At 38.2% G+C, this 22130-nt stretch overlaps 1 protein-coding gene across 4 annotated transcripts in view; it reads left to right on the top strand.

Annotated features, from left to right (window-relative positions):
• LOC110832576 (cell adhesion molecule Dscam2-like) overlaps window positions 1-22130 on the top strand; it is a 188642-nt gene that overhangs the window by 136954 nt on the left and 29558 nt on the right. For all 4 annotated transcript variants that reach the window (XM_022069706.2, XM_022069705.2, XM_022069707.2 and 1 more), the window contains exons 4-6: window positions 10674-10823; window positions 17058-17175; window positions 19180-19619. In XM_022069706.2, coding sequence (XP_021925398.1) covers window positions 10674-10823; window positions 17058-17175; window positions 19180-19619 — 708 coding nt within the window. The remainder of the gene's footprint in view (window positions 1-10673; window positions 10824-17057; window positions 17176-19179; window positions 19620-22130) is intronic.

Here is a 22130-nt window from a genome sequence, read left to right on the forward strand (position 1 = left end):
AACACAAGGCGTGGTGCTAATTATTTCACAGCGATATACCTGTTACGGTGAAGCTGTCAGCTTTATGAATATATTTCCGGACGGGATGGAATGAGGGGCAGGACTAGATGTGGACGAGAAGAGACAACAACGTCCCCTGCACCTGACGCTGTCCGATGCAGACCAGGTACGGGCGTGTCTTGAAATACGAGAGTCAAGCCATTAAGTAGAGAAGGCTCTTCTAGGACTTACGAAGTTAGCCCGGGCGCACCTTGAGACGCGTGACGTAGGACGGGACGGTAGTTTTCTACGTCTATGGCTTTGCTCGTTGTCCCCTCCTAGGCGACTACCATCATTCCTTCCTTCCCATTTGTCACTCTTTTTCCTTCCCCATGTTTTGGGGATTTAGGAAAGAAAACATAAGAGAGACAAGCGCCAGTTATAAGTAGCTCAGTAGCTCATCATTTTCCAGCTTTAAATGTACCAGTGTCCACACAGTACAACTGTTAATAAATATCATTTTCAGCTGACATGTTTTCTCCGGTATATGGAACAATTCGATCACGTCGTTGAATAACTCCATGGAGTTTTGTATCAGCTTCGTTCATGTTATCCACACCTGGTAAAACCCCGCATATACTCCGAACTATATTCATATTTGCTACACGCCGTGATTCTGATAAATCCTCACGTTATTCGCCCTCGATATTAACGCTGTCCGGAGTCTCAAATTGCGTGTTGGCTATGAAAGCCGGAAACTGAGACGGGGGACATCAGAAGTTCCGTTTCTTTTAGCGGCCACGTTGGTAACGTAAAGACGAATCGAGATGTTTGGCAAAGTCTCGCACTTACGAAGAACACCAGCTCCAATATTCGTGTATCCAAATCCATCTCATTAAAAACTTTCGTCGCAAAATGAAGTTTAAAGGTTTTAATAGCTTCAGAAAAGGAATAAATATACAACGCGAAACTCCCACATAGCCATTACGCAGGAAAGTGAGACTTAGTTTCTTCTTTAAACATTTTTAGAATATAATGTGGTTTCCAGGACGTGAAATTTGCAATTAGAAGCACCGCCTTACCAACGTCTCTGAGAAAGTATCTTTGCACTCTGGATGAGTTTTAGAAGGCAGATGCAATCATTAGATCTCAATTTCTTCATTATACAGTCCGCAGTTTGTCATATTGGATGAATGTAATTAAATAGAAAACAAAACCTAAAAATACAGGCAAGTTTGTGACATAGAAAAGTAATCTTCTGGGTTGTAGCATCGTGTTGTCCGGTAGAATTTTATCGATCTCTACCAGACTACACTGCGCTACAACTCAAAAAGCAGCCATATATATACTCGCCGCCCCGAGGGACTTATATTCTGCTTAATATTTTTATTTTTGTCATTGAAAAGTGCGCGTGTTTCAAGTTCAGTAAATTAATCAGTCAGTCTGTTTGGTGAAATAATATTAACGAAACTGACACGAATGTGGGTACCAAAAAGGACATGTGGTTCACCGGTAAGGTAGTTTCCGTAGTAACATAAACCCATGTGTTTCTTTATCAGTTGAATTGATTTTGAACGTAAATAAATTTTTTATACACAGATAATGATGATAGATTTGAGAAAGCCTTGTATTTTTCATATAGAATTTTTATTCACAATGATATGTGAGGCAAAGTAATGCTGTCTCGCTGCACGCCACGAAGGCGCTTGGGCGAAGAGGGGTATAGTCCCTATAAGACCTTGACCCGACACTAGATGGGAGTCAGTGGTCAGTATCACGCACCGACATGCTTATCTCCCGGGGTAGGGATCTCCGATACCCATTGGGTAGGAGGCTGTGTGGGCCGCAAAGCCGATCCAGGCAACCATGCTATATACAAGATATTTCTGAAAATTAACATTGCTCTTAATTAGGGTTGTTTTGTTTTAGCTTTATTATGCTTCAAATTAATATGGATCCCCGTGCAATGAAATTGTGTTAATTAAGATCTTTCTCGCCCTAATTAATTTTATCGTAGCAATCTCAATAAGACCTCTTGTGTTTGTTAGTGAATACAATTTCAATTATAAGACGAAATAAGCTTGATGTTAAAACAAAGGATTTGAACGAAATCTGGAATTAGAATTATAATACTTTTTATTCGTTCCATGTACCTAACATCAATTGAGAGAAGAATTGCCGAAATAGGTAATTTGAAAGGAGACGATCGCCTCAATCCTTGTTTGTTGGAAATACAGAAATCTAATAAACACAAACAAAACATGCTACAGTTCAATGACTTCCTATACGAAGCTTCGTCTCTAACTAACTAACTAACTAACTAGATGGCTTACCGAACCCGAAGGTTCATCACCGAATTAACCAAAGCCCTCCACCGGACCCTGTCTCCTTCAACTCCTATCTCCCATAGATCCCGCCTGACATTATCCTCCCATCTACGTCTAGGTCTCCCCAGAGGTCTCTTCCCCTCAGGCTTCCCAAATAGTGGACCCAACAAACCAGATGGCTTACCGAACCCGAAGGTTCGTCACCGAATTAACCAAAGCCCTCCACCGGACCCTGTCTCCTTCAACTCCTATCTCCCATAGATCCCGCCTGACATTATCCTCCCATCTACGTCTAGGTCTCCCCAGAGGTCTCTTCCCCTCAGGCTTCCCAAATAGTGGACCCAACAAACCAGATGGCTTACCGAACCCGAAGGTTCGTCACCGAATTAACCAAAGCCCTCCAATGGACCCTGTCCTGGACCAACAAAATACAGTCTCCTTCAACTCCTATCTCCCATAGATCCCGCCTGAGATTATCCTCCCATCTACGTCTAGGTCTCCCCAGCGGTCTCTTCCCTTCAGGTTTCCCAACCAGTACCCGGTGCACACCTCTTGTCCCATACATGCGCGCTACATGCCCAGCCCATCTCATTCTCCTCGACTTAATCACCCTGACAATATTGGGGGAGGAGTACAGATTTTTAAGCTCATCATTATGCAGTTTTCTCCACGCCCCATCGTCTTCTCTCTTAAGTCCAAATATCCTCCTCAACACCTTATTCTCAAAACCCTAAAATATATTTCCTTCCTCAGAGTGAGAGACCATGTTTTGCACCCATACAAAACAACAGGCAGAATTATTGTTTTGTATATTTTAATCTTCAGGTCCTTAGAAATCATACGAGAAGACAAAATATTTTGAACTGAGAAGTAGCAAGCATTTCCGGAATTTAGTCTCCTCCTAACTTCCTCATGAACCCTCACTGATGATCCCCGATAGTTTAATTCGCATATGGAGTTAATCTTTCCAAAAGTATGTTTGATAGAATTTTGTACGTGGTTGATAGTAGAGAAATTCTTCGGTAATTACCACACTCAGTCTTGTCCCCTTCTTATGAATAGGAATAATTATGGATTCACGAATCTTCCCCTCAGGAAGTTTATTTCGGCAGACATCCATTTACAGAGAGTCTATATACTTGAAACTGGATGCATACAGACAGATAAACATCCCCATTTGTGTTTACTACGCGCTTCTGTATTCATTGATCTGTCCGTCCTTAATTCCTTGGCCCAATACTTCGATAAAAATTAATGGTATTTGCTGTTATAAAAGAGCATAATATCAAACTGTATGTTAATTGAACTGAACTGGCTAAGGTTTATGTACAATGGAAGGCTTTGATAATCCGTCATTTGATCAGTAACCAAGAATTAATTCGTTAATTTTTATTAAGTTTCGTTTTATTTTTATGTTGTAACAGGAATATATATCAAAGCAAAACTGTAAATTTTGTAGTTATTTCTGTTTTGATTTTGAGTTGTAGTCACCCCTAAATTCTGACTTGGATGCCAACATAACAGTGATCTTCATGTCCCATTATCATCTTCGTTTTCGTGTTCTAGAAATTGTATTCTTGCGTGACAACATTGCTTAATTCCACATGTTCTTCTGTTTGTCCTGTAATTTGAGTTTTCTGAACATCTTTCGGTGTCTTGGTCCGCTTTGTACATCTCTTCAAGGGTTTATGGGTTTATTAACTTTTGCGACACTTTATAACGAGTGTAGTTCGAATGCACTATCTTTAGGGGTTAAACCTTTAACGTAAACGTTTGAAAATCTTAATGATTTGTTGAAGATAATCACGTTTTAATGCTTGAGAGCTCTCTTCAAACTGCCTCACATCTGAGGATTAATGAACAGTTTTTAGTTGACTTTCATTACACGGCCGTTGCTTGGATACTAGTTAAGAAATTTCAAAAGATTTCCCTCTTTTATGGAAACCAAATGTTCACCATCGTTTTAACAAAAGCCCTTTACTGCTCAGTATTATTAGTTGACCTAATTAAATTCATATCACAGATTCCGATTTATTCGTGATCCATCTCCGTCTGTGTATTATTAAGTGTTTCTGTCTTTTAGTTTCATTTCCACAATTCTGTATTTCTTTATGATATACCGGAAATAATGTCCTTAATTTATAATTCAATTCATTTATTTAAGTGCTTGACAACAGCCAAATAAGGCCAATGACAGCCAAGCACTAAACCAGAGTACAGGATAAAATATAATAAGTAATTTATTTATTTAAATAATAATAAAAGTAAAACAAATAAATGAAACTAAATATATAAATGTAACATATTAATAATAATAATAATTAGATTAATTTATTGAATCATATTTCACAAATAAATGGGCTAAATACATTACCTAAGTAATATAATTCAATTTAATAATTCTAAATAAAATAAATAATACTAAATAATAATTCAATTCATTTATTTAAGTGCTTGACAACAGCCAAATAAGGCCAATGACAGCCAAGTACTAAATCAGAGTACAGGATAAATATAATAAATAATTAAATTCATAATATATATATATAATATATAAAATAATTTAATTACAGTAATAGTGTTAGATGATGAATACAGACTGTGCAGTTTCTCAAATTGTTTTATTACGTTGTCCATCCAACATTAAAATTATTCTAGACATTCTATTTTCAGTCACTCAGTACGGAGTATTAAAAATTTTGGAAATGTTATAATTTTCATGTTGGTGTAATTCTTTTAAATGTAAAAATAACAGACGGTGCTTAATGTGAAAATAAATATCGTAATGCCATTTCATTGTCAGAGGGACTTTGGAATGGGATAATGTGTGTTGGAATACAAACCATACTTAAGCTTATATGTTAGTGAAGAGACGGTATGATGGGATGCTGGCTGGGAAATGTCCACAAAAAAAAAAGTCCTGATAAAGGACTGACGTCAGAATTTTGATAATGCTGAAGAAGTAGATTTGAAGAGCGTAACTAAAACATACATAGAACGGTCTAAGTTGGCAGTACGTGACTAGATTTGCGATCAAGTGGTGGAGCACCCCCACTTCGGCGACGTCACGTAACTCCTCTTCCCTTATTTAACTGAATTTTTTCCAGAAAGTCGATAAACTTGCCCCATAAACGAGTTTAATTAGAGTCAAGTTTTATGCAGGTGTGACGTCGTGTTATTCAAGTCATGAAAACTACAGAAAGTAAAGAACGGGTGACTCGTTTTGCTTTAGACGTCTCAGGGCGCCAGGAAGTCACTTAGCCGTTCGGCTTGGTGTTACAAAAACGTGGCCAGAACAGTTTACAGTATAGAGTCCGAAAACAGATACCGTGTGAGGCCTTCAAAATGATTAACACTTCTCCTAGACTCGCCTATTTCAGAGTACGCGAGCTAATGAATAAGGCGTTCAGAAAATGTTTCAAACATCATGGAAAGGCAGACATACGTTTTTAGGTTCAGTAATTATGTCGCCAGGACGGATTGGGTTATTTATAGTTTATTGAACTATACTTTTTCATCAAATCTAAAAGTTCTTGACGATGATGAGTCATTAGATAGATAGATCCCCATCTCCGAAACGTCGTTTTTTATTTTATTTTACTAGACGATGGATACCACCACGGTGGTCTAGCGGTTAGGACGCTGGCCTTGTAATCCTGGGGTCTCGGGTTCGATTCCCGGCGGTGCCCGAATTTATAACTTGTGTTGGGCAAGGCCGTGGTCTAGGCAACACGGAGTTTTCCTCCGGGGCTTCCCCGGTTTCTCCGTGGCATCCCATTCACACACTGAAGAAGGCAATGGCAAACCACTTCTGGATCATCTGCCAAGAACGTATATGAACAGGTCCCAGTCCGAGAAAAGTACGGAAGGATCCTGTTCATATGGACCTGTCGTCAGACAGAACACTAAATAAATAAAAAAAAAATAATAATAAAAATAGACGATGGATAATATCCAAGAAATTTGTTATTCAAATATACTTTTTCAACTGTGGACTATAGATTATACTGTCGCCTGGCATTGGCCGTATTTGTGCGGGATTGATCAAAGGAGGTGAGATTCATAAACTTATCTCTTCTCTTTGCAATAAGGAAGAATGGTTAATGTATTGGAAAGAATCTGTTATTGTGTCTGTTTATAACAAGGGCGATAAAAATGACACGTAATTATCGTGGAATATGAATTTTCAACCAGAATGTTATCCACAATTTTTCTCTCAGGCCTGACTCTATACTAGACGAAATTACATATACGTAACTTTTCATGTGTCAACTTTGTTTCTTGTTGTAACTTTTCAGGTTACCATGTCTTCTGAGACGATATGACGTGTAGTCTCGTAGAAACTGACTGAAGTTTCAAACATGATTTATAACCGATGTCTATCAGTTTCGACGAGATTACACGACGAAACATTACAGAAGACATATTACTAGAATGTGTTCAGCGTGGTAATAATGGAAACTCTATAACATTTAATTTACACTTATAATGCAGATAGTAAAATACTAATGTTATTCCAATTTCTGTAGTAACAGGTAGGATTTAGCCTCCTGTATAATTATACCATCCTAATATTTTAAGCCGTTTTCTGCACAACTAACCAAATCCTAGGCTTACAAGAACAAACCTCCATTGTTCCTTCTGTCTTATATTTAATGACACTGAAAAGTGCTCGTGTATTTCTCTTCATCAAATTCTTTTACTTATTCATATTTTCAGAATTCCATTTATGTCAGTTTTGTTCTCTACATTCATTTTTAGTTCTGTTTAACGACGCTATCAGCAGTTCAGTTTATATGTATCGAGATTATACGATGATTAATATATAATTAATTAAGAGAAGATTTGGAAGGATGCGATCGTGGCCTAATTGAAAATACTATCTCGGAAAGGATTGAGTAAAACCACGACAAATCTATGTAAAGAGAGCAAGTGTCTGGAATGAGATTTGAACCCAGAAGTGCCAGGTTAACTCGCTGGTGACGTTCGGTTTTCTCCGTTTCAATTTCAAACGGTGTTAGTAAACAGTATTTTTTTTTCTTTTAGTGGTAGATTCGGGAATTTTGCGATCCTTCCAGATTCTTGGTCATAATGCAGCATCTTTATTTACGAGGAATGCTGTAGTAGTCATTCATAGGTACTGCTTCAGTCCTGAAGATGAAGACAGTATGTTCCGCCGAAACGTTGCTATCTAATTACAAGTTCACACGACATTTCAACCCAGAAGATCAACATAGGCGAAATCTTTGCTGTAGTTTCTGTGATTTTGCGTTGTCTCTCCAAATGTCTGCTAGAGGTTGTACTCTAACATTATCACGACAGTCTCCTTCCACATTCCCGCCCATCAAAATTTAGATTTTATTTCGTTTTAGGTCGTCACTGTGAATTTGTTAGTCATTAAATAATGCGATGTAGTTGATTCAGCGCCGCTGAATAACTTTTGTGTCTCTTGCCTGTGTATAATTGAACTTTCTGAATATAATCTACCTTGCAAACGGAACTATTGGAGCGGTAGAACTCTTGTTGTATTGCATTTATGTCTACACTATCTGTGTAAGTTGAAATAGAATTCATCTTTGTGCATCTCAGTAAAGTGAATCCTTTTACGGAAGAATCTATCGCAGTTAAGAAACTGCTGGAGCGATTTCAGTAAATAAATATCAGCCAACCGAGAGAAGTGAATACGAGAAGAGAAGATGCGAGAAAGATAAAACATTAGAATATAAGCGGCTAGGAGAAGAGATGATAAGACTTTCCGTCTGAGTTTTAATTTTGTGTAAACTGGAAACTTAAAATTAGATTTATCTAACTAACTCCCTGGTAGCAGAACCCGCAAGGTTCAGCACCGACAACACCAAAGCCCGCCACCGGCCACGATCTTGAGTCAACTCCATCCATTTGCCATCCTCACAGCCCACCTCTCCAAGATCAATCTTGATGTTATCATCCCATCTCATTCTTGGTCTATCCAGAGGTCGTTTTCCAGAAAGATTCACTACTAAAATCCTGTATGCACCCCTTAGCCTCTCCCCATGGATGCTACATGTCCAGCCCATCGGAGCCTCATAGATTTCACCGTCTTCACTATGCTAGGTGACCCGTACAATTCACGCAGCTCCTAAATTATGCAATATTTTAAATTCTCCACTTATTTCGTCTTCTTCCATGGCTCTCCGGTCCGCATTCGGTCCATGGCCTCCTCAATTCTCCTCTTCCATTCGGTCCTCTGTTAGGTCCGTCTGTCCGAGGCTTTGATTGAGGTTTTGAAACATCTTTCTTTTTACGGTGCAAGGTTGTTAGCCTTGCGACCAACCCCCAACCTGGAGGACCAGGGTACCTGTCTTAGTCTGACCTCTCCCCCTCGACCAATCTGGCTAGGGAGGCCCTACCAGTAGCTATGCTACAGTCAGCATAACTCATGGGATCACTGAGGTACTCTCCACTTATTTAATCCCTCCTAAGTCCACATATTTTCTTGAGCACCTTGTTTTCAAACACTTATGTTATGAAAACAACAGTAAAATTAGATTTACCTGACTTTGATTAGTTTACGCTGCAGATGCCAAATTTTATCGAAATACATTCTGCAGTTTCGGAAACGAAATATTTAGGGAGACTGAAGAACACGGATTCCTACATACGCGTTTGTTTATTGTACACTGTGCAAAGGAATTGAGTTTATCACTGTTCTCAGACACCCTCAGTCTGTGTGACGTAGCCATCTTTTGATACTTCTCATTGTATTTTATTTATTTTTTTTATTTGTAGTGTTCTGTCTGACGACAGGTCCATATGAACAGGATCCTTCCATCCTTTTCTCGGACTGGGACCTGTTCATATACGTTCTTGGCAGATGATCCAGAAGTGGTTTGCCATTGCCTTCTTCTGTATACAGAAATATATTTTCCAGTGAGTAATATCGATATTCATATTTGCTGAGGCATATCGCTCAGTTCTCATTATGTACCACAATAATTCAAAGAATAATTTGATAGCAAATCATTTATTTTCATAGCAGATACAGCAGAATCTGATTATGGACATTGGTGTTTCTACTCTTTCAAGTTGATTGGTATCCCGTAGTGGAGAACTGTTATACAGGGTTACGAATTGGGTTATAATCACTGGAGTGAGAGAAAATTCATTGCCACGTATCCCGTGTAGGAAAGCGAATGACCGGTGATGCATCATTACGCTCTGCACAGGGTGGAACAAGTCAACGCCTATCTTATTTCTGGTGGAAATTACATGGGTGTAGAAAATCATAACCACACAAGTACCTCTACAAATTTTAAGCTCGTATATTTTTCGTTCATCTGATTTACCACAAGCCCATATGTGAATGTCTTTAAACCACACTTAAACATTATTTAATTCTAAAGACAAAATTATGGCACACACGTAAGTGTTTGACGTTTTTTTGAAATTTATAATTTATTAAAAGTCTGACATTTAATGATAGTAATCGTATAATTTTTGGAACTCAGACCCAGTCGCATGAAAAACGGAAGATGACATTGACTTTGACATGCCTAATCTAATAATTTCTCAACTTGTCGACATTTTTTCTCCTTCATATTTTTGATCTTAGAACACGCACACAAAGTTTGTAAACATACTTTTGACTCAGCCTGTATTCATCTCTGCGTATATATCTCAGGTATTCCATGCTATGTGACCCAACACTTCTCCATACAATTACAAATTATGAGAATTGTCGTTGTACAATTTTATAGGGGTTCTTGTTACATTTTCACTTTTACATTAAAATATTCTTCTCAACTCTGTATTGTCCATTAAACTTTGGTCTTCGTGTAATATGACAGACGAAGTTTCACGCCGATACAAAAGTCATATTTTGTTACTGTATCATGTATAAACCACGTTGCTTTTTTTACAGCGGTATACACAAGAAAACTACGAAATACCACCTTTAAATATATTTCAATTAATTCATGCAACATCGTGAAATAATCCAGTAAACAAGCCAATTTATTGGGTGGTGGTTGTTTCTAATCTAATAGAGATGCAGCTAGGGAAACCCAAGTGACTGTGGCTGAAAGCGGACGTTCATTGCTGTGGGACAATGAAATCTTTGTGGTTGTAAAAGGAGACCACAAATGGCGTTCCACGCACTTGGGCTCGAATTAACTCGTAGCTGTAGACTGCTAACCTATTGCGCGTGGTTCCGCGTGGGAGAGCCGAGCATCTGGCAACAGCAACGCGTCCGACAACTTCTGTCGGAACTTAGTTTGCACGTTAAAGTCTGCATGAAGGTGACAGAGAAATCATGAATCATTTCGGCGCTCTCTGAAATTCTTCCTCCAGTTCGTCACATATCATCGTAGCCTTTGTTTATTTCGACAGAGGGGAAGTACCACATGTTGCCATCTGGAGAGCTTCTTATCCGACACGTGGATGACGAAGACAAGTACCGCAGTTACCAGTGTCGGGTGCTCAACCGACTGACCGGAGCTACCTTATTGAGCAGCGGACGAGCCAAGTTCTCAGTCTCAGGTAAGCGCCTGCCAGTCTGTTCTCAGTTAATTGAACCTCTTAACCTCTTTACCAGATCGTGGTAATTCGTTCCGTGGTTAGTAAATACTTAACATAATACGATTTGCCGCGAGGAATGTGCCTTCAAACGGAGTTATCAATGATCGTTACCTAGTGCTTGGAAGGACCAAACCCGCGTGTCCAAGCATCGTTAAGAGGCTTAGACCGTGATCCTGCCCTGTAATAAAAACTTCTAATTTGTCGGATACTAAGTGCGTTCACTGACAGACGTTCGCTTTGAATTTTTCGACTTCGAATCTACACTCGTGTCTGCACAGACCTAAATTGCGGGACTTAAAAGCTGGTCCACCGACAACTTACTGTCTTTGCAATTTTCTGCTTTGTGGTAGCTTTGCCCTGTTCTGAATTATAAAGTTATACAAGATGAGTTTACTGAAACTTTTTTGTATCAGTTATCTCTAGCTTGTCATTAGGTTTATTACAGTTTTATAAGAAATATTTGTTCCAATGCATATTATTAAAATTGTGTTTTCAAGGTGTATTCTCTACACTTGGATGCTATTAAAATTCCGTCTACAAGGATCATTTGTTCCAGTGAGAGTTACTAAAATTCCTTTTATAAGGAATATTTCGATTTAGTGGGTGTTGTTAAAATTCTTTTCGTTAAACCTGAAAACATGAATTTGTCTTAAGCGAAGAAGAATATGAGGACAGAATTAAAATTTACAAATTTCAAAATTTCACTTACAAACTACAACGTATCCTTGTCCACTTCTCTACGTGCATTTTAAAATCTTATATAAAACTAAAAGCAGTGAAATTTTCATGAAACGTGCTTTTTGTTTAGAGCTCAAAGTATATTATTACCCACTCGTATATACCATTTATTAAATGTATTAAGAGAAAGTACGTTTTATAAATATTTGCTTCTTGCAAAATGAAAAACATGTATTTATATTTACTCATTATTTACATTGGAATGAAAACAGAGTCCCTGTGTATTAACTGTTAGGTACAAAATTAAGAATATTTTCGTCAAAAGGGAACTAATTTAAATCAGATAATTTAGTCCTTGAGATGGAAATATAAATTAATTATAAATCACGTCCTTTGGCAAAAAAATTTCTGTCTTCATCTTAAGTAGCCTCTTTCTGAAAGTTAATATGACATACGCATTACTCGTTTCAACATGCAGACACAATCTGAACCATTACGTTTCAAAATGATGAAACTATATGTAATAAGTTTTTTTAAAAAAAACATGATTCAGGCTTCATGGATGGCAGTTAAATTGCTAACAGCCCTGTTTTTGTGTTTGGAAGGTCCCAGACTTGTGTCTTAACCCAGAAATTGACTGCAAAATGATTAATGAGTTACTTCAGTACGTTCGGGTAAATTCTAGGCTAGCACTTCGAAATAGGCCATGGCTCATTTCACATTATTTGTTGTTTACCACTCGCTAAACTTGCTTACAATACTATACAAAATATGTAGTCTAAACAGCATCGTGAAATAACCAGATAATCCAGAAATTTCGACGTAAGGCGGTTTTGTACGCATCGTGTAGATATTATTGATTATTACTGATATTCATTTAGGGAGCTCAAATATGAGATGATAATATTAATATCAATCTCGGATAAACTGTGATTATTGTAATTAATTGGACCAGGGTGACGGCATAGTGACGGGATGTTGCAATAGAAGTTATTTGGGGGAATTCTGGACGTTCCTTATGGTAGGTCTACTCAGTAGAAAATAAATGTTTAGGATAAAAATTCTTATTTTGTGTAGCAACTTTGTACTAATACGGAATATAATGCGTTTGTCTCAGGTTAAGATGGGGCCGAGAATTTTATATTTTGCACAAATTCTACAAGCATATTATACTCGTACAATGATTTATGTAGTAAGCACGTTTGAAGAAACATGAACATGGGTCAGCGCTGAAGATGGAGAGAGTATGTTCCTCCAGAACGTTGTCACCTACCTACGAGTCTACACAGCGTCATAACTCAAGAAAGATTTCTTTACCACCGTGAGAAATTCTAATCTCAAAAGAATTGCGTGTTTGTGACGAATGCAAAAATCTCAATACATACAAACAAACTAATGAGACTTTTACGACCTAATTATTACAGTGATTTGCCGTTAATAGACCTTTACGATTCTGGGGTATGTAATATTTTACTTTTGAATTGGACTCGCGAAAGGAAGGGAATATTTTCTGATATAATAAAATGTCGGCTTCTCACTGCGCGAGTATGAAGGATGACTGTCTTCTAGGATGTAGCACCGTGTATTCTGGTAGAAAATCACCGACGTTTCAGAGGTGCTTACCGCCTTTACTGTCTCGGCGATGAATAAGCAGGTTCATCACGACTAAGCTATCATATGATACTCTAGATTTTTCGGGGGTGGATTAACTGATGTTTATCTGAGCTCAATAAAAATTAGAAATTAATTTATAAAATGTGTTGTAGAATTTACAGCGTTTAAAAATAAAGGAATCAATAAAACAATGATATATTATTTAACCTATTAACGTAAATTGGTTTTTACCAAAACCCGATGATTACGCCAACAAAACATTATTAATATCCGTTGGAATCTTTTTTAAAAAATGGTCTGTATGTACTGTATTAAGTTTTATATAAGATAATTTCTGTTATTTGTAAATCTTCAGAAATTCAATTCATATTTGAATTTAAATAAACTTGCGCGTTGTTCATTTTTGCGGATTATCCGAGAAAATATATTTCCCAAACTGTCCGGATAATCGGAAATCTTCCATAGGTCGTTTGTTCAGTCGTTCGGTCAGTTGATTGATAATTATTTAATACAATTTCTACGAAGTTTAAAAGAGTTCACCTCCTGCAGAAACAACGTCGTTTAACATCCTCAGTCTTTGTTCATTACAGCGCCGAGTTTTGTATTACTTGTAACTCGAAGCATGTTGGCGCGTCTGATCGATTGGAGACTCGTATCGCGGCGCTGATCGATTGGTGACTCGTATCGCGGCGCTAATCGATTAGAGACTCGTATCACGGCGCTGTCTTGGAAGTTAGTCATACAAGAAATAGATTGTGTAGTCTGGAGCTGAGTTGTTATCGTCTGCTCCAGAATATTTGCATGTAACGACGTAACGTTTCTTTGCATTCTCTCTCTTGCTAATGGCGGTTCTTCGTACAAAGAGGAACTTCTGTAGTTAGTACAACAATATTCGTCGGTACAATCAACTTAGGTTAGTTAAATGATGAAATGTAGTTTCACAACTGGAAAATTCCTTGAAAATTATTGAGATAATTTAAAGTAAATGCTGGATCTCAAAAGTTTCGGAGAAAATAATTGTGACTGATTGGCACTAACCTCTTTGTATTACGATGGATTCTCGTGGTATTCCCCTGGAACAGCGTTTAATCTTAGTCACTCTTTTCCAATCAACAGTTTGAATTTTACACCATAATTTGTGGAGCCAAGATGTGAACTCAAATACACACAAAAACACAATTGTTATATTGTTTAAAAATTACCTTCCAGGTAATTTTTAAACAATATTCTATATCCTTATTTGTTCATCATAATAGTGTTTGTATCATTATGCAAATTCTGTATTTGAGTGTACGTGTTTTGAGCCAAGTAATTTGTATATCAAATCTAAAACTTCTTGACGATGGTGAAGAGTCAATTGAATAAAAATTTACTTGGATATTATTCATCGTCTAGTAATAAAACGTAAAAAACGTAAAACGACGTTTCGGAGATGGGGCTCTATCTCCGTCTTCAGGTTCCTACTCAGTTGGGCCCACTAGATAGAGCTAATCCCTATCTCCGGACAAATTAAAAAGTGAAAGTCCCAAAATAAAAAGGCATTAACACACCATCCGTCCGTTGGACGTAAAAGAATAGTATGTAGAAAACAAAATTCATAAACACGAATTTATTCTTGGCTCAAAACACGTACACTCAAATACAGAATACGAATTTATTCGTGTTTATGAATTTTGTTTTCTACATACTATTCTTTTACGTCCCACGGATGGATGGTGTGTTAATGCCTTTTTATTTTGGGACTTTCACTTTTTAATTTGTCCGGAGATAGGGATTAGCTCTATCTAGTGGGCCCAACTGAGTAGGAACCTGAAGACGGAGATAGAGCCCCATCTCCGAAACGTCGTTTTACGTTTTTTACGTTTTATTACTAGACGATGGATAATATCCAAGTAAATTTTTATTCAATTCAAGTAATTTGTATTAAAACAGTTAAATTCCTGTATATAAATATACCCGATATTGAATATGCAGTATTACGTATTAGCTTTTCTGTTTTTCATGTTGCGAAGTCATCACATTACTTCCAGCAGATTTCCATAAAATGTTGCATAAATCTAGGTAATCCTCTGTGAAATGAGATTATTGAAACTTCAGCTCAATCTTGCAACTAAATAGGTGCCCCTGATTGCCGAAGTAATACGGTTTAAATCTAATTGCTTTCGACGAAACCTGAAACCGTGCAAGAGCTGTTCATATAAAACGGCTATTTCATGTAACGATAGGCATCAGTTCGAAGTTATGTGCAAATGAGATTAAGATTTCATATCATTTTCACAAGACTGAGCTATAGCTCATGCAGTTAACGCTAAAGCATTTCACTTCTGAAGCTAGGGTTTAATTCCGCGTGGGCAGGGTAAAACAGGAACATTTCTGTTTTCCTCCTAGTAACTGGATTCTTCCTGCCAGCCATTTACCAGAACTCTGCTCCGTTACCAGTTTACGTTGTGACCAGCCAGCGCGATCTCAAAATCTCAGACCTCAGTTCGAATTCTCCTGTGACTCGGCACTTAGCCGCACTCGCAGGAAGAAATTTCGTATCTTTCGTGTTCACGTACATTTTGTAGTGTTTGAAAGCAGGAGATACATTTATAATTCATTGATATGAATGCGGAAAGAAATAAAGGCGAGATCAGTGCTCAGCTGTGAAATATGAAATTTTCTAAATCTTACATCAATTATAAACAGACATGACGGTATCGTGAACCAGCCGTAGTTTTAAATTCTTGCGTTCTACTTTTTCAAACGCTTATCTCTATTCAAAACAATGAAATTGTATAAAATATAAAGATTAACGTATTATTCTTAGTAGGATTTGAGGTTTCCACGGTAGTGAGTTCGAAGATGGCTTGTCTTCTGCGTTGTTGCACCGTGTTATCTGGTAGAAGTTTACCTACGTTTCACAGGTACGTGCTGCCTCCATCATCAAGGTTATCATCGCCCTGATGATGGAGGCAGCAAGTATCTCTGAAACGTATGTAAACTTCTACCAGATAACACGGCGCAACAACGCAGAAGACAGAAATCTTCGTGTTTCCTTGTGTTTGTCTTTATTCTGGGAATTACGTATAAAAGAACTTACTCTAAGATTTTATTTTAATTTTTAATATTTATGTACGGACTTGTTTGTTATTTTATAAAAAAAAATTGTAAATTATAAAAAAGATTTTTTTTTCCCTCTAAAAACGGAAGTTCAATTACGTCTGCATAATTTTAGAGTGGGTTTCATCGCAGTATCTAATTTTGTTGTTTCGTAGGTGTAATTTGAGGTGAATTTCGGTGTCTAGCGCCAGCAAACTTAATTTTATGGGAGCGTCAATTTCTGCATGTTCGTCTGTTTCTGGAATTTTCCCTAGGAGGTGACTATTGAAACGCATTATTGCACGACAATAACTAAGAATCACATCTTTACGACAATAGTCTGCGTGAGGTGGCGCGAAGAACATATTTTTATTGTCACAGTTCCAGAGAGTCCATCTTTCCTACTTCAATATTTTCAGGAAGTCTTTCGTTGAAAACTGAAATGTATATTTTAACAGGAACTTGAAGAATGTATTTGGTTCCAAGATGTAAAAACAGTTTTTATCAGCAAACCTTGTTTCTGTAACATATAAAGTATTTTTAGTTGTGTCCTCTAACATCAGTTCATTTCTTGGTTGTGTTTTAAATTTAATTCAGACTTTATATATTAAAGATTGCAGATATTGTTAAAATTATTCGATATTACACGAGAAAAGCACGAAAATTAATTTTTCAATCTGAAGATTTCACATAATTGGGATCTGATATTTATGGGTCATTTAACAATTCAGTCGGTACCTACAATTTTGTAAGTTACCGTCTATGTAACAATAATTGTAGTAATTATGATAATAGCTGTGGGTTGTGTTATCTTTCAACTAGACTCTCCTGTCGCTTCCGCCCCACGGCCGTTGGAAAAGCAGACGTCCATTCACGTACGCAAGGGTCAGACTGCCGTGCTTCCTTGTTTCGCTGAGGGCAACCCCCCACCTGCCATCAGGTCAGTGTTATATTCAACTTCAGCTTCAAACATTAGCTTTAAAACCTCGCCCTGATGACGGAGGCAGTATGTCCTCTGAAACGTCGGTTAACATCGACCAGACTACACAGCGCAACAACCCAGAAGACAGAAATCTTCATACTCTGATGACGGAGGCAGTATGACCTCTGAAACGTCGGTTAACATCGACCAGACTACACAGCGCAACAACCCAGAAGACAGAAATCTTCATACTCTGATGACGGAGGCAGTATGACCTCTGAAACGTTGGTTAACATCGACCAGACTACACAGCGCAACAACCCAGAAGACAGAAATCTTCATACTCTGATGACGGAGGCAGTATGACCTCTGAAACGTCGGTTAACATCGACCAGACTACACAGCGCAACAACCCAGAAGACAGAAATCTTCATACTCTGATGACGGAGGCAGTATGACCTCCGAAACGTTGGTTAACATCTACCAGACTACACAGCGCAACAACCCAGAAGACAGAAATCTTCATACTCTGATGACGGAGGCAGTATGACCTCTGAAACGTCGGTTAACATCTACCAGACTACACAGCGCAACAACCCAGAAGACAGAAATCTTCATACTCTGATGACGGAGGCAGTATGACCTCTGAAACGTTGGTTAACATCGACCAGACTACACAGCGCAACAACCCAGAAGACGGAAATCTTCATACTCTGATGACGGAGGCAGTATGACCTCTGAAACGTTGGTTAACATCGACCAGACTACACAGCGCAACAACCCAGAAGACGGAAATCTTCATCGCCCTGATGACGGAGGCAGTATGACCTCTGAAACGTTGGTTAACATCGACCAGACTACACAGCGCAACAACCCAGAAGACAGAAATCTTCATACTCATCGCCCTGATGATGGAGGCAGTATGACCTCCGAAACGCTGGTTAACATCGACCAGACTACACAGCGCAACAACCCAGAAGACGGAAATCTTCATACTCTGATGACGGAGGCAGTATGACCTCTGAAACGTTGGTTAACATCGACCAGACTACACAGCGCAACAACCCAGAAGACGGAAATCTTCATCGCCCTGATGACGGAGGCAGTATGACCTCTGAAACGTTGGTTAACATCGACCAGACTACACAGCGCAACAACCCAGAAGACAGAAATCTTCATACTCTGATGACGGAGGCAGTATGACCTCTGAAACGTCGGTTAACATCGACCAGACTACACAGCGCAACAACCCAGAAGACGGAAATCTTCATACTCTGATGACGGAGGCAGTATGACCTCTGAAACGTTGGTTAACATCGACCAGACTACACAGCGCAACAACCCAGAAGACAGAAATCTTCATACTCATCGCCCTGATGATGGAGGCAGTATGACCTCCGAAACGCTGGTTAACATCGACCAGACTACACAGCGCAACAACCCAGAAGACGGAAATCTTCATACTCTGATGACGGAGGCAGTATGACCTCTGAAACGTTGGTTAACATCGACCAGACTACACAGCGCAACAACCCAGAAGACGGAAATCTTCATCGCCCTGATGACGGAGGCAGTATGACCTCTGAAACGTTGGTTAACATCGACCAGACTACACAGCGCAACAACCCAGAAGACAGAAATCTTCATACTCTGATGACGGAGGCAGTATGACCTCTGAAACGTTGGTTAACATCGACCAGACTACACAGCGCAACAACCCAGAAGACGGAAATCTTCATACTCTGATGACGGAGGCAGTATGACCTCTGAAACGTTGGTTAACATCGACCAGACTACACAGCGCAACAACCCAGAAGACAGAAATCTTCATACTCATCGCCCTGATGATGGAGGCAGTATGACCTCCGAAACGCTGGTTAACATCGACCAGACTACACAGCGCAACAACCCAGAAGACAGAAATCTTCTTCAGTTCTCACTTAGCAAGTCCGTCACATACTAGCTTATTTGCTTGCCTCCTTGTGTTAGCCACTTAGGTTTATTTCAGTGATTTGCCCGCAGGTGGTTTCGCCAAGAACATCACCAACTACGCACTCTTCCCGAGACAGACGACCGTATCTACAGAGTCGTCGAGTGCCTCATAATCCAGCAGGCCGAGGAAGGCGACGCGGGACGCTGGGTGTGTGTGGCCAACAACACAGCTGGGGTGGAACGCATGGACGTCGTCCTACACGTCACCTTCCCCTTGAACGTCGTCGTGCAACCTTCCAAGCAGCTCACTGTGGACGTAGGGGGCAAAGCAGTACTCATCTGTATCGTGACGGGTACCTCCCCACATCCCACTGCAACGCGGACCTGGCTCAAGGACGGTCACGTCATCGGTCCAGGATCGGAGAGTCTTGTCATCCAGAAGGTCCAGAGAGAGGATGCTGGTATGTACCAGTGTCTGGTACGCAGCGAGGACGACAGCGCTCAGAGTTCGGTGCAGTTGCGGCTGGGAGGTAAGCCGACTGATTTCTTTTCTGAAATGTTTCACCGCGAAAGTTTTGGCCAGAAATATTTAATTAATTCGTGATGATTACTTTAAAGACTGCGTTGTCGTAAAATGAGACAGGACGATATGCTTATATGTTCGATAAAATGGAAATGGTTGTTGGTTATTTTATGTTTTGTCATTGAATCAGCGTAATTTATGGGATGAATTCAACCTCTGACCCTGCTGGGACCGGGTGAGGCCATAGAAATCGACAGCGAAAAACTGAAAAAAAAACATACAAACTACGAATTTAACTTGATTATTGAAAAAGTACAAAATACCAACTTTAACTTGACTTTAAGGTTTACATCCGTCATGTTTGTGTTTTTGATTAAAATATATAATAAAATTCAGGTCAATACACAAACCTTTATTTGGATGTTAAAATTTAAATGTTAAAATTTAAAATTTTAAATTTGCGCCATTCATCACTATAAGGATGTTACATTAGAGCGCTTTCATTCATTTCACAACATGTTTCGATGTAATACATCATCTTCAGGTGTTTTAAAAAACAACACCTGAAGATGATGTATTACATCGAAACATGTTGTGAAATGAATGAAAGCGCTCTAATGTAACATCCTTATAGTGATGAATGGCGCAAATTTAAAATTTAAAATTTTAACATTTAAATTTTAAATTTTAACATCCAAATAAAGGTTTGTGTATTGACCTGAATTTTATTATATATTTTAACTTGACTATATTCCTTACCGATATTTTTCTCGTCATATTAATTGAATGTATTTAACGTTAGATGGGAACGTTGGATTGGATTCACCTGGCTCACAATTGGGACAGATGGCGACTTTTCTAAATACGGCAATGTGTCCTTCATTTTCATAAAAGTGAGCTTTCTTAACTGGCTGGGTGACTATCAGCTTATCAAGGAAGAATCTGCTTCATGTAATTAAGATTTGACGAATGAGGTGAAAGAATTATAAGATAGTGTAGTTGCGTCATATTGTGACTTATTAAATTAAAATTAAATTATTTTGTTATTCCGTCAAATCACAATGTATTTAAAATAAGATAATTAAAATATCATTCTGTGTTCCATATCGAATAATCGATTGTAAATTGTAAATCGATTATTCGATATGGAACACAGAATGATATTTTAATTATTTTAATTATCTTATTTTAAATACATTGTGATTTGACGGAATAACCAAATAATTTAATTTTAATGAAAGAATTATTTCAAATGTCGAACCGGAAGATGAAGGATGTGGAACTGTTATATTTCTGTGCAATAATATTTAGGAGATTTTAACAGCCGAGAGAAATCTGCGTTCGATTAAACCTCGGATCTGTTCGGAGTCGAAACTGTCAATTTGAGAATATAAATATATTAAAACAAAATTTTATTTATTATACGTGCTAAGAGGAATTTTTGTTCTTACCTTTCCCACGTTCTGTTTATTTGATGCAGACTGATATTCTGGAAGCATCTTATCTCAAGATTTAAAATGGCAAGATTTAATGTTTGATGCTACTATATTTGTGTCTTTTATTATTTGAAAAATGAAGGGTTTTTTTTTAGACCAGAGTAATTAATTTTGACAAGAACGTGCCCTGCAAAGTTGGACTGTTATTAAAATCTTCTGCCTTCCATCAGATGAAAATAGTATGTGGTGCTGTGTTCTCTTTATGTATGTACACAACGTACTTCTATACCAGTTTCAATCTCCAGAACCATATTAAACTTAAACTTGCTGAATAAATAATTCAAGAAGCTTCTGGAAAAGTCTTCATCTCAAATCTTTTCTATTTTAGAGGGAACCTTACTTTGTATTCTACAGCCTGAATATATTCAGCGTGTTCCAAATTACGACGACGACGACAAATCAGTTACGCCTAATTTACACTAAGAATTTGTGTATTAATGTAAATATTATAAACATACGAATTACATGTCACGGAAAGATGGTTCATGCTTTGCTTTACCCCGAAAGAAATATTAGTTGTCGTTAGAGGTTGTATTTTAAAAGTATTGCCCACTGTCCGCCATATTTGATTGTTAAATGAGACACCCTAACTGCTTTCATAACTAACTATCCAGCTTTATATTATGCGTCCTTTCGTTAGTCGTCCGTATTCAATTGACATTGCTACTTCAATCCAATCCACAGTTTTACAGGCTATGATTACTTGTAAACTTAATATTTTCAGCGCTCATATTGAAGTCAAACATTTTAAATTTGTGCTACCAAATGACAGTGTTTGTCCAAAACGTTTAGAAGGATCTGTGCGAGGTCTTTAATAACGTGGCATATATCCCGATGGTAGTCCATTCCTGTAAAAATTCTCCTAAGCAGGACTTCCTCTAATAACTGTGTGAGGCTTTCAGTGCTGTTTCGACACACGATTCGCACATACGAATCCACCAATTCTTCGTAAAACTCTGTAATTGGAAGATCAGTGGAGTCGTAAGTTCGATAATCTTGGCGGCCATGGTATTTGGTTACAC

Source organism: Zootermopsis nevadensis, unplaced genomic scaffold (assembly GCF_977971745.1).
Source record: "Zootermopsis nevadensis isolate Lab colony 2312 unplaced genomic scaffold, Znev_1.0 Znev_ptg000025l, whole genome shotgun sequence".
In the NCBI taxonomy this organism is placed as follows: domain Eukaryota; kingdom Metazoa; phylum Arthropoda; class Insecta; order Blattodea; family Termopsidae; genus Zootermopsis; species Zootermopsis nevadensis.